Source organism: Centropristis striata, chromosome 5 (assembly GCF_030273125.1).
Source record: "Centropristis striata isolate RG_2023a ecotype Rhode Island chromosome 5, C.striata_1.0, whole genome shotgun sequence".
In the NCBI taxonomy this organism is placed as follows: domain Eukaryota; kingdom Metazoa; phylum Chordata; class Actinopteri; order Perciformes; family Serranidae; genus Centropristis; species Centropristis striata.
The window spans coordinates 30,788,168-30,805,947 of NC_081521.1; the positions used below are offsets into that span (position 1 = coordinate 30,788,168).

Sequence of the window (17,780 nt, forward strand, 5' to 3'; positions counted from 1 at the left end):
GGTTCCAAGCTCTCAAATATGAAGATTTGCTGACTGTTTTTCATGATATATTATATTAAATTTAATATTTTGGGTTTTGGCTTGTTGGTTGAATAAAACAAGTATTTTAAGGACAGGCTCTGGGACATTGCGATGGCTATTTCTAACTACTTTTCATGTTTTAAAGACTAAAAGACAATTCAATTGTATTTAGTGTAATAGGGCTGGGTGATAATTCGATGATACTTATGAGGATAACATATCGTGAGGAAATCATGGAGATGCCATAATCCCCCAAACTCTTTCACGTGGGAAAAAATGGAAGAAATGTCATGACGATGAAGAGCATTTCGGCCTCTGACAATTATTATTGTATTTTTTTTTATCTCTCCTAAATCCACAAAATTTGTGGCGATGTAATACTCATTCGCTGAAATACTAATACCGCTTCCCTGTAATCGCCACATAAATCTAAATGTGTTGCGGTATGTGTGTGTGTGTGTGTGTGTGTGTGGGGGGGGGGGGGGGTATACAGTGTTGTGTGGGCGTGTGGTGTAAGAGTAAGTATGATTTATAGCCTAATGTCCTGTTACAGTCTGTTGCGCTCACTACAAACACTCAACCCACTACTCTGTTCTTTTGTCATTCAGGTTAATCCGAGATGAACCATGTTTAAATCCCCCATAATTAGCGAGCTCACAAAAACAATTCAAGCCCCTGAGGCTGGGGGCTGCATGTTTGGAGTAGGGGGGAGGTGAAGTTGGCTAGTTTTAATGCCTGAACCCCTCCTTTTCTTGTCTTCAAAACAAGGCGACCTGTTGAATCCATGACTGCCCGCCACCCCCTACTGTCAGCCTTAATTAGGGGAGGCTATATTTAAAAGAGTGGACAGCAGTGATGCAATTATCTCAGAGGATTAGACCCCACTGGCGCTGCCATTGTTGGGGGACTGAACACAAGTGACCTCCCCTTGATGCCTGACCTTGGAATTAACCCCTCAATAACCATAAGCTCTGAATTCTTTCAAGTCTTCAAGGGAGGGGTCAAACAAGGGGGGAAAACGGAGAAACGTGAGTGTGAAGTTAACAAGGATGAACAAGTTGGTGTGAGAAAAAGAAGAAGAAAAAAAGAGAAAGGATTAAAGCGAAACGTTTCACCCGTGATGATGCTTGCTGGAAGTTCCACGGTTTTGTGGCTGGCTTCAGTTAAGAGTGATTTACAGAGCACGCTTCCACCGCCATAATAACACGTTCTCAATTGGAGATTTTTCAAAGCTTATTATCGCCTCTGTAACTAAGCGCAGCAGACTGCCGTTCTCACAGCATTTCATTAAGCAGGGCTTGTTTACGTTCCCAAAACATTCAGAGCAAACCAACAATTAGTGGGGTTTGCCATGGGAAGACTCTTCGCATGCGAGGGATTTAGGGGGGGTTGTTTTCTCAATCCATCTCCTCACTGGGGGCCTTCTCTTAAGTCTTTGAACCCTGGCTATATTAGTCGGCCCGTACAAGACTGTTTCCATTGGAGCATCAGTCAGGTACCCTCTTCCTGTTATTCCCCTGTCTGCCACAACGCTGCTTCCTGACTGGGATGCTCCTGGGGGGCTGCAATGGCGTCACTGGTACACCTCCCTGTCTGCTGGCTGTATTTTCCTGAGAAGACATTACGTATGGACACATAACTCGGTGTCCTCCAGCGTGTTTGTTCTTGCTGATTTTCTTACCGCAAGCCCTGATTGACAGATATGCCCTTTTTTCCCCACATTTCAGTGGAATTCCATCATTATTTGGGTTGGTATTTATCTGGAAACTCAGCGGGCCATTTCACAACATAGTCAAACAAATAGTGTTTTTATACAGAACTAATAAATACACTTCCAGGCAGGCAATGCAACATTTCCTGAACAGTGGCCAATGCGGCAACAATTGACAATTAGAGGATTAAAGTCCCTTTTGTCAGTGCTTCAAAGCTTCTCTGGCTAATATGTTGTATATTAACATTAATGACTATGTGAAATGTGAAAGGAGTCAGTTGTAGTAACAATCTGTGCAACAAATGAGGTGAGGTAGCACTGGGTGACAGTGACACTTTGTGTTGACTGGATGGGTAATTTGGCTTCTGTTTGCCAATATGTTTACCATATAAACAAGAGTCATATAGTTAGCAAATTGACTCACTAATGTCAGTTAGAAAAGATTTCACTCTTAAGCCTGCTGACGTTAACAGACATTAGCTGCCATTAACTACTGGTTATGACACACCAATACACACTGCAGCAGCAAGTAGAAAAAGAAAAAAAGAGTGTGTTTTGTTTTTCACTTCATTAACTTTTCATATGTAATAAAAAGTATTCTTTTGTTGAAAGGTTACATTGCTTTAAGAGTTAAAGAGAGGATCAGTAGGCATTGTTGAAATGCGTAAGAGAGATTAACACATTTTCCAAGTCAAGTACTCTACATGCTGCGGTTTGTATTTTCACTGGAATCGACTTTTCAAAAAGCCACCCCTCCATTTAAGTGAGGTGACCGTCCCCTGAAGTAAAAATGAGTCACTGTCTCGCTGTCATCAGCCTCTCTTTCTGGATGATCACGTCCCATAGGGCTGGAAAAGTACAGCGTCTGTAATTGGTCTACAGCTGATGAGGTCTGTGTGGTGTCTGTACAGGAGGGAGCTGCTAGCCTGTTGTAGCCTGCTGGTGTGGCTGGGATCCACATCGCTACAGTGTTGCTCCACTGGAGGGAAATGTGCACATAAACATGTGAATATCAATTACTGAGAACAGGGAAGACGTGAGGAAGAGTTTCCTCACAGGATATGCGTGATGTGTTTCATACACATGATAAGAAAAAGTTATCATCTGCTGACGTGCGTAGCCCAACAACTGGCACTTAACACAAAAAAGTAATCCTTACGCAAGACTGATGATCAAGTGAGTCTTTTTCCAAGTGGTGAAGTTATTTAGAAGATGTCTCATGAATGGGTGGGGACAAGTCACCCCAAAGTAAACTCACACTAGACATAGTCACAGAGCTCATTACTGTGTTAAAAATGAGGTAAAACTTGTTAAAATTTAAAAAAGGGCCAATCAGTGTGATCCAGAGAGCATTTTTCCACTCAAATGGAAGCAGCTTCCTAAGATAACTCTTCCTGAGTGCACATAATAACAGTTTGTAATTATTTTTGAATGCATTTCAGCTTTACTGGGCAGTTTGATGGTCTAATTAGAGCCTAGTACATTGTATGGCCCCTCAGCCAACTGAGCAACAACGTGCTGACAGAATCTGGCATTCAAAATGTGTCTGTCTGTTGGTCCACCACTTTGGCCCACACAGAAATATCTTATTAACTATTAGACCGATTGCAGCTATATTTTGTACAGAAACTCACGCCCCCAGTTGATGAGTCCTCCTGACTGGTGAACCGACTTTCCCTGTAAATCCACCATGAGGTTGACATTTGTGGAATTTATTCTCATTACATTTGGTACACATATTCATGGTCCACTAAGGATACAATTGTAGTAACAGAAAAGGAGAAAAGGTGACTGCTGATCTCGGTAAGGGGGTCTGAAAAGTTGCTAAATATAGCAACAAAGTCGCTAAGTTGGCAACACTGCTTCGCTGGCTTTTACAAAAGCCCCTCTCCTCTGATTGGCTGTGGGTTCAGTCAATCTCAGATCAGCACCCGCCTTTTGCTCCATAGACTGAATGCACAGATCGTTCTGCACCACAGACCTCAGTGGAGGAGCACGATTTGTGATTTGTAGTTGAAGGAACCAGAATCGGTGACTCATGGGAATGATTTGAGCAGTTGAACTTAATGATTTGTGTTTGTGTTTTAAAAGAACACAAATATTTTTGTGAGAATTTATTTCACATACATTGAGCATTTATTGCACAAGTTCAAATTCAGATTTGCAAATATTAAATGTTTTACAAATTCCACTGTAAGAGGTGCTCAAATCTTTTGCACCAATAATACCTTCATAGTTCTCCCTTGAAAAACGTTTATTTAGGTTGTGTGTACAGGCAGCGAAAATAGGAGGTACGTGTAAATGGTAAATGGACCTGCACTTATATAGCGCTTTTCTAGCCGCTTTGCGACCACTCAAAGCCCTTTACACTACAGACTGCGCTCATTCACCCTTTCACACACACATTCATAGTGTGTTTAGGGTGGCAGAGGCTACCCTAAACGGTCCCAACTGCCACCATTGGGAATTCATTCACACACCGATGAACACAGCATCGGGAGTAATTTGGGGTCCAGTATCTTGTTCAAGGATACTTCGACATGTAGGCCGCGACGGTCAGGGATCAAACCGCCAACCCTTCGGTTGGGGGCCAACCGACTCTACAAGCTGAGCCACAGCCGCCCATATTTCACCGTCCGGTGGACTTTCACCCAGGAGAGCGGGGTTTGCGTCCCATGTGAAAACAAAAGTAAACCATTTTTGACTTAAGTTACGTTGTTTACGTAAGTTATGTGAATCAGGTTTATGAACGTAACTTACGCTTTTTGACATAACTAGCGGTAGTCACGTGACCTTTGTAACTACTTCACTTTCGGTATTTACATACATTAATTTACTGTTTAAACTGTCTTTTTAAAATGCCACACAGTTTTTGCCCTAAACCTAAGGTCAGTGGATTTACAACATAAATCCACAGAAACTGCAGCCTTTTTTACAACCGCGGACCGTACGTGTGTGCAATTTTTAGAACACACCGTTGTACCTCGAGCTGCGATACGTACATATGTGCCGTAACTTGTGGTACTGACACAAGACCTCTTCTGCCATTTGTATTAGAGAACCTGTTGGATCTTAAGTTTGCCCCCACTTCCATAATTCCATAAGCCTTTTGACTTCATGTTCACAATTTGATTAAAATCTTTATGATTCTTTCATCACTGACAGCTTTGTCATTGTTAGACTATAGGGTTTGCTTTATGCCTGACATTTACATTTTCAAATTCTTTTTTGAAAAGATACCTACATGCTGTAGGATGTGATATTCTGTAACTGCTATATTTGTTTGGCACATACACGTGCACACACGGTCAAATTTCCAATTGCTCCTGCGTTTGATGTCAATAATTGTAATTAAAAGCTAATTTTGATCGGTTTTCAATGTACAAATTGTGACACCCCCAATGTTGAAAGACGAATTAACAGATGAAATGGAGATGATTATGAATAGTAACATTAATTGTAGCAGTGAGTCTCATCAAACTCGGCAGGCAGCCAGAAATATTTGAACAAATCTTAGCATAAAGCTACCTTTGTCACACACTACTTTTTTTCTGTTCAAGAATGTAATGCTTCCATAACTTGATCCTACAGCAATTTGCTTTACAGAAGAAGCTTGTATCAAGTCTTTTTTTAAATCAACAATAACAATGAATATAATGAACACCCAATGTTTATTCAGTCTAGCAGCAGAAATCCTGTCTGCTGAGCTGCGGCTGTGTGCACGAGTACGTCTGTGAATGTGAAGCAGGGAATGAAAAAGCATGCATGCTCCCCCTTCCCTAAATAAACAAATTAACACCAGCGTATCTCGACAGCCAGCGCCATGTTGAAAAGTGATTAGGTAACTTTTCCTCAGCTCCCCTGATGTCTAAATAAGTCTGTTTCCATCAGAGCCTCGCAGACCACCATCTCCATTAGTGGCTTTGCATTACTTCATAAAGTAAACTTTCCAAGAACTTTAAAGTTATGGCTGAGGTCACATCCTGTTACATTTTTTTCCCAGAAAACCAATTTAAAGACTGTAGTCTGCAGTGACTCATATTACTCAAGTAAAATACAAGCTGTGAGAAATACACGCAGCTAGCAATCAAGCAAAACTGATGAACATGCTGCATTTTTCGGTTGTGAAACAAATCAAGTGTGACAGCTTATTTTTAGAGATGATGGAAATGTTTCCACAGAAAGGAAAGGGCAAAGATAGGAGGAGAGAAACACAACATATTCTTAAAAATAGAGGCAGAAGAAGGATGAGGAGGAGAGGTAGGTAAACTGTGCTACAGTCCATTCACGCTGGGTGACTGGCTGCTCCTACCTTCCATGTGAAGTGAATCCCTCCAGGCTGAAGGATGGACTACAACGAGGCAGGTAGGAGGGGGTTAGTAAAACTGCAAGACACCAAGACTTTAATCCATCCTTACCAGGACATGCCTCCTAATACCTTGCACCCTTCAGCCCCTTGACACATACAGAAAGTGGGCATCGAGCCCAATATGAGTGTTTACTTATCGGCCTTAGCAGGTCCCTGTCAGTGTCAGTTAGGTGAGATTTTCAGCCAAGCAGGTTAGAGGAAAGGAAGGCAAGGTTAAGTGAGTACAGCTGGTTTGTCTATGTTTGTGTAAAAAAAACAAATTTGACTACTAAAAAGAGCACAATTGAGGTAGATGATTCAACCACTAGTAATAAGGTGCGTCTGTGCTTGTCTGACTGATATGATATTGCTTCCCCTAAAACATCAGCACAGGATTACTCATAGCACGTGACTGAACGGGACAATAGAGAGGGAGAAAAAAGGGAGAATGAAAGCCAACTGAAAACACAATGGGGGTGAGGGTGAGGAGCCAGTGACGGCATCAGACACACACACAAGCCAGGTTTCCATCGAAATGTTGCACAAATTTTAACAGAATTTCCAAAAAATCAGCAAAGAAATGCAAACAAGATGATGTTATAAGAAGCGCCAGTCATGTTTTAAACAGCAGAAAAAAATATGAGAATCTAAGTTTGTTTCATGCATTCGTTGGAGGGTGGTTACAGTGTCCTGATGTTTTTGCCTGCTGATGGTTTTCAATGTTGCATAAGCTTGAGTGCAAATAAACCATGCTTCATATTTGGCAAGTCTGTTTCCAATGTTCTTGGTCCTAACAACTTGTTCACCTCCAAGAGTAAAAACTTTATTTAACATTGCATGTTTTTTTCTAAATTTCCGGCATTTCCACTCCAGTTTTCTGAATGAAAATTTGCATACATGAGGTGGGTGTACATTCAGTGACGGAGAGAGAGGGGGGGGGGAACTTAAAGTTAAATCCAGCAGACTGAAACTCATCCTTTCTGTCTCTGTCAAACCGCGACTCTCTTCACATTATCCCTGTACCACTGCCTCCAGCTGTTTGGGCAGGGAGGGGCCCGCTGCCAAGGAAACCCACACCTTTCAGTTTGTCTTGTCTGGTCCTGTCTTGTCAAAGCTGAGGGAGGGAGGGAAATGAAGGAGAAGGGAGGGAGGGAGGGAGGGAGGGAGGGAGGGGGGGGGGGGGGGGAGAAGGGGGGCAGGCGATCAGGGATAATAAGCCCTTCTCTGGGAGTCTAGATCCAGGAAGCAAGCTGAGACTAGCATTGAGCGCTAACCAATATAATCTGACATGAATCCCACCAACTCAGCCAAGAACCAAGTCTGGATCGGACGTCATCTTTCAGTTGGACACCTGCAGGCTGGTTTTAAATCCCAGTGACTTGCAGAAACCCACAGCAAAGCATCAAAATACACCAGTAAGCCCTGTTGGAATCATGTGTCGGGCCGTCCACAAGCCTTCTACTAACCTTTTGAAGGCAGTTGTGTAATGTGGTAACAGCGCTGAGCTGCGGCAACACAAGCACAGAGGGTGACACCTGGTGTGATATCAGTAAATTATGGCGCAGGTGAACTCATTCAGTTTCAGGGACAGTCATGCTGGGACTAGAAGAGAAGCAGCCTCCGCCAAGAGCTGATCTATGGCAGTGGGAGCCAAAGGCAGGCCTGCCTGGGAATAAAATGGTTTAAATGCAGTGCAGGACCGGCCTGAGATTCTCTGGCTGTCTGTCTGTCTGTGTTTGTGTCTGCTCTGTGTCCTGCTGCCAAGCAGCCGGCATATCAAAGAGACTGTTAAAAAGAAAACCCTTTTAAAGTGAAATATAAAAATGTAGTGTTTTTTCATTTTCTAAGTAAAAATGCCTTCTAAATCGGTTCGGTGGGTGGAGTGGGTAAAGTTATATTTATGTGCTTATTCTTCCTAGAAATGTGCCTCTCACATGCAGCAAATGTACAGAGAGAGCTCTGGAGGGGAATAAGCAGCAGTGAGCTGTGTACTGTGAGTCAGGGTTGCCAGGACATTGCCCCCTGCTGTTTAAAGCTCGCTACAGGCCATGCGTGTGTCACTCTTGAGCAACAGTCATACGATTCAGCTAAATGAGAAATACACTGTCATAAATTTTATATTTCACAATAAATTTTGTTTTATTATAGTCCGGAAATGCCCAAACCTTTATGACTCATCTTTTCACTGTTCTTGCTTCCCGCCTCAGAGTACAAAAAACACCAGAAATATTATCTATTGTGACATCTCAGGAAATACCATCTTTCTAAAACTGAAAAGATCACTGTGGGGTCAAGCAATGAAGAGTAAGTGTAAAAAAAAAGAAGGAAAAAATGTATACATCATGTGATGAAAGCTGACTGATAAACCTAAAGATAATATCTTCCCGACACTTTTTTCAATCCACACTGCTTGCTGACTACACAGCCAAGAAAAACCTGTAAAAAGAATGAAATAGTCATGGTTTTAATTGACTTAATTTAGACATTTCTCAGCATTTTAGTGAATCCTAAAGAAATACAGCGAAAGGTATTCACCCTCCTTGAAGTTTTCATGTTTATTGTCTTACAACATTAAAGTAGACTTTGTTTGGCTCTTCTGATCAACAGAAAAAAAGCCTGAGTGATTCACATTCATTGAATTATATAAAACACCTGTATCACACTTGTTGGATCACAGCTGCTAAAGTATAGGCTAAATAATGGCTACAGGATAGAGGGTTTGACCTTGAAATTAGTGCAGTACAATTTTTAAAGCTGCTTCAATAAATGTTTTTGTATTGACAATGGAGCAAATAAATACCTGGAAGTGAAAGGGGTCTCTTGTAACAAACCCACAAAAGAATTACAACCCAGCGATACAGTTTCCCTCAGCTCTATGGAGCTTTACAGTTTCTCTCAGGTCATTGTCTGGATTTTATGGGGTGCAACTTTAACGCTGATTCACTTTCACCGATCTCACCGCTGATGCAGCCTACAACCCTGTCCCACTGCTCCCCTCTCAGTCTGTCCTTCTATCCCAGTCAGCACTGGGCTACAATTCTTTCCCTAATCTCCTTACATAACAACTTCAACCCTGACCCGAACCAAGGAGACAGGTGGCGTCAGACATGCTGTCCCCCTGTGCCACAGCAGGTCTTATAAACACAAAGGCATAAGCATAGCCTATACTTTAAAACTAAATAGCACATGCACTCACCTTCTGCCTCATTCAAAAACACATCTGTAGATAAAAAAGGAGGGACCTTGTCATGTGAGAGGGGCCCCATAAGCTCAAGTGTCTTTCATGAAAAGTGGGGATGGGAGACTCAATAATGTGAGGAGCAGGGAAAGGCTAGTTCAGGTTAAGCTCTTTGGCTTTCTCTTCTTCCCCCACTTTATTATTCTCAGTTGCCATGGAGAAAAACTATATATAACCGTCTCTCTCTCTCTCCCTCCACATGCTGTCTGAATGCACTTTTCTCTCTGTCATTTTCCCTCTCCATTGTTTCCACTAAGAGGACAGAAGGGGACAACATCTTGATTCAATGGGGAAAATCCGTCTAATGCTCAGCTCTAGTTGCAGGAGGGAGCCGACAAACCAAAACAGCCAAGAGGCCGAAAGACAGGCCAGACGCTATGTCGGTTTCTCTTCTGGCCAGACTCCCATTTTCAGAAACCAGTGGCTTCAAAGGAATAATTCATTTCACAGTCTAGTGGCCAGACACAGAGCCCCGACACTCACGCCCCTTTTAACACCTAAAAGAATAAAACCAGCCTCGCCGCTCTGCTTCACCTTCACTGTGTTGCAATGCAGAACAAGAGAGACGCAAGAACCTTCTGAATACATCCAACAAGGGTCGACAGCTTGGGGGGACCATCAGGAGTTATGGGGACAGAGTCAGGGTTCACTACAGGTCTTCATTCATTTTTAGTTCCTGTCTAAGTGACAGTAAAAAACACACTCTGAGGAGACCTGGTGGCTTAGAGGTTTACAGTTCTGGTCATGTTATAGTCTTCCAAATGACTACAATGAATATAATTACCCTCTGATATCTCTATAGGCAGGACAACATAATGTTCCAGTGCCTCCCAAAACCATTACAAATCACTGATGCAAAAAAAAGCACTTTAGGTTAAAGTTTGGCGAGTTTTAAGCACAAAAACGACTAGTTTAGGGTCAGGATAGATCATAGTTTGGGTTAAAATAACTAGTTGGTTGAGGCCAGGGGAGGACACATGTGTCATCATGGTTTCATAATAACCGTTTGGTTAAGATTAGGGAATGATTATGGTCATGGTGGAAGAAACCAGCACTGCCTGTCGGTAGAAAACAGGAAATGGACGGCAGTGTCTCGTGGCAAAGTCTGGTGTATTGTTAACCCTCTGTGACTCTATAACAACATCACACTATCTCATCCTTTTCTCCCAGCGGATATAACTCATAATTCATATTGTTGCTGGAGGCTGTTGTTCCTCTAACATACAAGTGTCATTTTGGACATTTTCTGAAATGGCCTATAATTGTAATATCCCAGGTTCAAATCCGGCCAGGGGCCCTGGTGACCTGCTGTTCCCCATCTTTCCCTCTCCATCCTCATTTATTTTGGTGATGATAAGAGGATTGTGTTGGACTAGGTGATTCCATCTGTTTAAAGTCTTTATGCTAAACTAAGCTAACCAGTAGCTGGTTCATATTAACCGTACAGACACTTGAGCGGCCTCAATCTTCTCTTCTAACTCTCTGCAGGAAGTGGATTGTCCCAAAAATGTCAAACTATTCCTTTAAATGAGGCTTACAGTGAACTAAATATCATTTAAGGCACTTAATTATCACAGCAAGAGACTCTGAAGATAAACCTGCTGACTGAACTCACAGTCCTAATTTCAGTTGACATGGCAGGTTTTAAAGGTTTAAGGTCTTACCTTAGAGGCCCTCCGGTGCTCATGACACTCAGGGTGCTGGCACACCACCCAGTCCTCCTCCTGGACGGGCTTGTCATCTGAAACAGAACGCACAAGTAAATTAACCATCTCTCTTTATCACTAAAACCCCCAACCAGCCTGCCACCCAGCCAGCTTCACATCCATTAACACACCTTTCTTGGTAAAGCTGTAAAAACATATTGTAGACACAGAGACTGAAGTCACTGCCTGTGTTTATGTAAGGCCTGAGCGAGAGAGTGACTGTAAGACACAAGAAACACTCTCACGCAGTAATAGAGCCCAAGAATCCATGTCATAAAGTGAAAAAAGAGAGGTCTGGTTAAAGAGATTTCTTGAAGGAAAGGTAAACAGAGGGAAGAGGGCGGGGTGTGTCGCTGGGAGGAGATCAGAGAGAAATGAATAACGACCAAAAGAGACAGGAAGAAAATAAAGCGAATGAGAGGAAACCCCATTCTGGTTTTTGTATGAAAGTGCACTCGTCATGGGTTCTCTGTACTCCACAATAACAAATCACCAATGTCAAATAAACCTCTAAAATCTACTCGACTAGCTGGCCAATGCTGCATTGAGGGTATGATAAAAGGACGTGTTTACATCTACATCTTCTCCGTGTACACACACGATAAAGATATCATAACAGAGCACCAATATTTATCTGTCTGCCTAATGAGAAAAACAGGGAATACACGTGCAGGAGGAAGAAAGTAAGAGCAGGAAGGGGAGCAGAGAGAGTTAGAGAGGGGGGGTTGGGACAGACGACAGATGAAGGTGCTTGTTGCAAAAAAGTCTCCTGTTTCTGTGCATGACGGAAAAACTTTCCAGCAAGCTCAGATAACCCACTCACTGTTTTGTCACCTCTCCCTATTTGACCGAGCCACAAATGACATATCATCACTAAATCATAGGTAATAAAGACGGGCCGCTGCTAGAAAATGAAGTCATTTAGTGGCTGAACTTTAAGACCCAACTTTGAACAATAATTTGTCATCGTCAAAGGAATGGTCAAACAGCCGAAGTCCGTCTCTGGGTCTGAGCCTGGCGTGTACGGAAACATGTCACCTTGAATCATCCACTTGGCTACAGCTACACTCGCAGGTCAAGGGTGCTTGTGGGGAAAAGGGAAAAACACTGTAATTGGTGCATACCACAGAGCCCGTGGCTTCCCCACTGGGAAGGGAAGGGTCAACCTGTCTGCAGTGAATTCGCTCAATGGGAGTAAAAACAAGAGTAATAGTCTACAGCCATGCAAGCGCCTATACACAGCAGTGCTTTGAGTTGAATGTGAACATGATGGCCGTGCTAACATGCTGATGTTTAGCAGGTGTTCACCATGCTCACCATCTTATGTGTTAGCATGGTAACATTAAATAGGCGCTAAACACAGTGTACAGCTGAGGATGTCATTCCTTTTTTCATTTGGAATTTGTTATGAAAGAAGCACTGGGCAATCTAAGTCTTGATTATGGCGCTACATGGATTATAAAGGAGATCACCAAAGATAACAGCCGTCACAACACAATAGGCCAAAATGTCAACCTGTTGGTGGTGCTAAAGGAGAAGTCAGACGGACTGCACAAACTTGTGTCAAAAATTAAATTCATGCTAAGATATTTCACAGGATAAGCAAAAGCTTTGACATGCTAGTGGTGCTAGAGGGAAAGTCATGAGATCACAAAAGTCATTAGGATTCATTCTCTGTGGATAATGAGTGTCTGTACCAAATTTAATGCCAACCCAACCAATAGTGGATATTTCAGTTTGGGCAGAAATGATGGATCGAACCACTGCGATCCTTAGTCAAGCAAAGCTTTCAGCAAAGCAGAAAGAAAAGCTAACATTAAAGACTGTGACTTAATCTTAATATCCAGTTTCATGCAATATTTTCCATCCAAACACCAATAAATAATGTGAGGAGAAATCACTGAATAGAATGAGTCATTTCAATGTATGTTTTGAAGGGAATCAAATCATTTGAATTACAGGGGAAAAAAGATTAATCCATTAAGTAAATGTTGAGATATTTCACAGAATAAGAGGAAGCTTTGACCTGCTTTTGGCACTAGAAGAAAAGTCAGGAGATCACCAAATGCACAGGGGTTCATCCTCTGTGGACCGTGACCGTCTGGACCAAATACACTGAATAGTTGTTGAGACATTTAGTCTCCAAAGTGGACCTCCCAATGCTTCTTTAGCATGACTGAGAAGCCTTTTTCACTACCTTTCAACAATTCCACTGAGGCAGAGTGTGTTTTGTCAAACTTCCACCACCTTCTGTGAAAAGAGAAAAGAAAGCCTCTCCTGTGTCTCTGCTGCGCTGGGAGCAGGCCGAGACGCGCTCTCAGCTCCGACTGTGGCCAGCGGGCCTCAAGCTAACAGCTCCCTCAGGGTTTACAAGCAGCAGGCTGCAGAGGGAGCCTCCAGCTTTTATGGAGTGTTTCCCAAAGAGGCAGAACTTCTTCACCACAACGAGACTTCACAGACGACTTAAATTAATCCGGTGGACAGAAACAAATAAATGTATACATTCATGTAATGTCGCTAGAAGAAAACTCAGGAGATCACCGAAGGCAGCAGGATTCATCCTCTGTGGACCATGACGGTCTGTACCCAATTTAATGGCTATAAGTCCTACATCTAATTATTGTCAAAATATTGTAGTCTACAAAGTGGTGGAGGGTCTATCTTCTAATTAATTTGTTTGCTAGTTTAGCTATATTATCTTGTATCTACAGATGTTTCCGCTGCCTCCAAGTTGCCACAAATTCAAGTAAAGAGCTAAAACTCAACTAAGACCGATATGCCAAAAAACCTAAAATGTATTAGACATTACATCTTTTGGTTAAAATAATGTTCATTGTTTTAATACACAGATGGATCCAAAATAACCACTTATCAGGACCTCAGTCACTCATCTCACAATGACAACAAAACTTTTCCCAGTCGCAAACTCCTTTTTCCAATAATACCGACACCACATGAATGCATCAAAAGTGCCTGATCATGCAAAGTTAACAAATGTAAAAAAATATATGTTTCTGTATCCATCCTGAGGTTTCTCTAAAATGTAATGGTTCCTTCCTTGGCCCATGCTACACTCTTCGACTAAGGTTTTTGAAAGTCGGACCAGTAGTTTTTTACAAAATTCTGATCACAATCACACAAACATGACCTCCTTGGTGGAGGCAATAAATATCGGATCTGTAATCTGTATCTGGAAATCACTTTCACTGTCTTCTACACAGGTTATTTAGAAAGCGTTTTAGATTTGACACTAGTTGCAAAAACTGTGGACTTCCTAATAGTTACAACCCCAAATCTGAGGAGTCATCCTTTGGCTTGTCGTGCAAAAGAGGCAGCAAGGGCAACACACATGCTTGGCTGAATGAATGAGTGGCTATATGGGTGAGGTCAGGCGTTACTTCTCCTTCACTCGAACTTGATTTAAAAAAATCTCCCTGACCCGTAAGCTCAAATCCACTCCACATCCCGCTGTCAACTCAAGTCTCTCCTCAGCTCCCTAAACTCTTTGTGCTACTTGATCATCACTTGTATCATAAAATCACTCTATTATCTGCTGAAGCTCCATCTTCCCTCCTACTTACTCACATCTTGCTGACTCTCCCGCTTTCTCTCTCTGATGAACTGGAATTCCTGAACTCAGCACTGCTGATTAAGCCAAAAGCAAACACAAGCACACACACAAGAACACACACAAGCACACACACACACACACACACACAAGCACACACACACACACACACACACTATACACGAACACACGTGACAGCAGACAATGAGCTTGCACACTAAAGAGACAGTGGAGCATCCCATCTACGCTGCTCTCTGCTGGCTTACCGCCTGGGGCAAAGACCCATTAGGCACCCATAAATAAGCCAGGGCAGAGGAGGCGAGTTCGAAATGATGCACTCTTGAACATGCAACCTCTAAGTACTCAAACTTGTCCATCTCCTCTTCCTCACTTTGTAACCATGATGCAACAATGAACCCGGTTTAAAAGTCGAGAGTAATCTGGGTTATGCATCTTCATTCTTTACTGTCAAGTCTTTTACATGTACTCATTTCAACAGGAATATAAAAGTATTCTATTGCTGAAACAACACGTCCATTGAACATGTAGTATCAACTACAATTGTAATGATTGAGAAGTAATTTATCAAGCAAAAACGGGTGGCCTCCAGCGTTTCAAATGTGAGGATTTGTGTTTTTCTCTGTTTTGTTTTCTTTTATCAGTGGTAAATAGATTAATCAAGCCGGTTAAATCCATTTTGAGATAATTGTGATTGTCTGATGCCTTTGCTCAAGGTTTCACTAAGCCAATGCTGCTGTCAGATTTTTCTTTTGATTACCAGTGATCATTAATTTAGTTGATACATTTTCTAGATTTAAATAGGTACAGATAGATGCTGCACAGATATATGCAGATCGATTTAAGTAAACAGAGACAATGCAGTTAAAAAAATGTTTGTGTAAGTTCTACAATTTTGCATTATATTCGTTAATATTAAATTGTTCACATGCAAACAAAAAACAACATATTTGTGCCTTTGGCCACCTTCCTCTCCGAATATCAGCATCTGCCACTGAAAACCCCCTTTGTGTTGACTACTATCTATTATTTTGTTATTTTGTCATTTTGTATTTTGTTACCCCTACTTGTAGGGGTGTCTCCATACGGGCTTTATCCTCTGTGTTTTTACATTACTTAACAGCAATTAATTTGGTTTAACACCATGTATATATATATATATATAGCCATTAAATAAATATTTCAAAACCTTCTGCAGGGTTCTGATTCGAAACATTAAATAATCAAAGGAGTTTTCAACCCACACATTAGAGTTTGAAAAGCCTGCAAGCTACAACTGAGAAAATCTGCCAGCAATAGTCATGATTTCAGCCAAAAAAAATCCACTGTCGCTGACTAAAAATGAACCGCCTGCTGTTGTTTGAGTCAAAGAACCATTGTTTTAAAAATTATTTTAAATTACTTTGAATTTTGAGTTGTAAATCTGTCGTAGTTTTAATGATACATCCAGGATACTATACTGGACTTCACAGGAGCTTGTTGAGCAGCAGACTACACCTGTCCGTTTGGATATACATCTGCACACGTTCGGCCCAAGATGCAACTCCAAACAAGTTCAACCAGGTCTTTTATTACTGCATCATGTCTGTCATATTTCCCTTCATCTATTCTCACACCTCCTCCTCCCTCAGAGTCAAACCAGAACTCCATATTTAGGCGGGGAGAGGCCGAGCTGAGCACACGTTTAGCCGTGAGCATCGCACACGTTTTTATGAGGAATGCCCGGAATGCTTCACTCTGCCTTCTATTTGGTGAGATCTCATCATGGCACAAGAAGTGAGGGGGTGAGCTTATTCTTTTGTTTGCTCAGGCCTCAACTCCTCTACTCATTTTGACATGATGCGTTTGAGAGCCCCTCCACTCCTCCACCCCGTATGTAATGTAACATGCACCTCCTCTCCAGGAGATCATTATGAAAAGACTCCTGAGAGACACACACAGATGGCAGGCGGGCGGGATGGCATACGGACCGGGAAACCTGCACACATGCCAAGACAGCAGACAGACACATACAACACATAAATATGGAATGAGTAGACAAGAAGGTAAGGAGGCTCTGCAGGAGTGAGAGGCAGGTGGGGATGGAGAGACTTGTTAATGGGTGGACGGATCATTAGGCCTGGGCAAGAAGGGAGGAAACAAATACTTCTGCCTAAAAATTAGAGGTGTGAATCAGCAGAGGCCCCACGATACGTTTTTATCCCGATACTTGAGTCACGATACGATATTATTGTGATTTTAAGCATTTTGTGATATGGTGACTATTGCGATATATAATATATTGCGATTTAACTGTTGAACTGCATTTTGTTTCCACAAAATTTAATTCATTCAAGAATTGTTTTGTCAAATAAGAGGAAATTCTCAGTCTATTCATCTCACTTCAGTCGTTTTATTTCCCCACAGTGAGAGTCAAACCCACAGACTGACCTACAAAGTATTCAGTCAAATTAAACTTAACTGATATCGAACATGTATGGACGACAACAACTGCAGCATTTTCTCGAACTTTCCTCAACTTTAAGCTTCACTGCTCTGAATTTCGTTTGAAAGAAACATAAAAAAGCCAAACTTTGCAGCGTTATTTCCACAACTTCCCGACACAATATCCTGGCGCACATGCCAGGTGCCTAAAGATTCCTTGGATCTCCTAGATTCATATGATACCAGTATCTCCAGTATTTTGCTGAAAGGGAGCCCGCCACTGACAGGCCGTCGGACCGCTAAGTAGAAATATTTGGCGGCCATGAATCCACATAATATTGCCACGCAAAATATCGCGATACTATGCTGTATAGATTTTTTCTCCCACCACTAGTAACAATCTTTTTTTATTTCTTGATGTATACAAATTGTTACATGCACACGCCATTGACAGATAAGTGCAAAAAATGTAAATCAAGAGATCACATCGAGTGATCAAATCACGAATCCTTTATGACATAAACACAAAGCAACATCGAGTCCTATCATCACCTTCCCTCTTAGGTAGTGGTTAGAAACTCCATGCCAGTAAGTGTAACCTTAGATAAGGCAAAATATATTTAGTATAAAAATATTTATCTAGATGTTATCCTCATTTTACCTCTTATATGTTATATTTGTAAGATGTGTTCAACATTTAAAACTCTTCATTGAGCATGGTTGTGTTTTGGAAAGTAAAAACGAAT

General features: G+C 41.8%; 1 protein-coding gene across 1 annotated transcript in view; it reads right to left on the reverse strand.

The window, feature by feature from the left end:
• Nucleotides 1-17,780, reverse strand: part of plekhg5b (pleckstrin homology domain containing, family G (with RhoGef domain) member 5b) — a 79,149-nt gene that overhangs the window by 45,928 nt on the left and 15,441 nt on the right. The window contains exon 2 of the mRNA XM_059332322.1: nucleotides 10,983-11,059. Within this exon, the coding sequence (XP_059188305.1) occupies nucleotides 10,983-11,059 (77 nt within the window). The remainder of the gene's footprint in view (nucleotides 1-10,982; nucleotides 11,060-17,780) is intronic.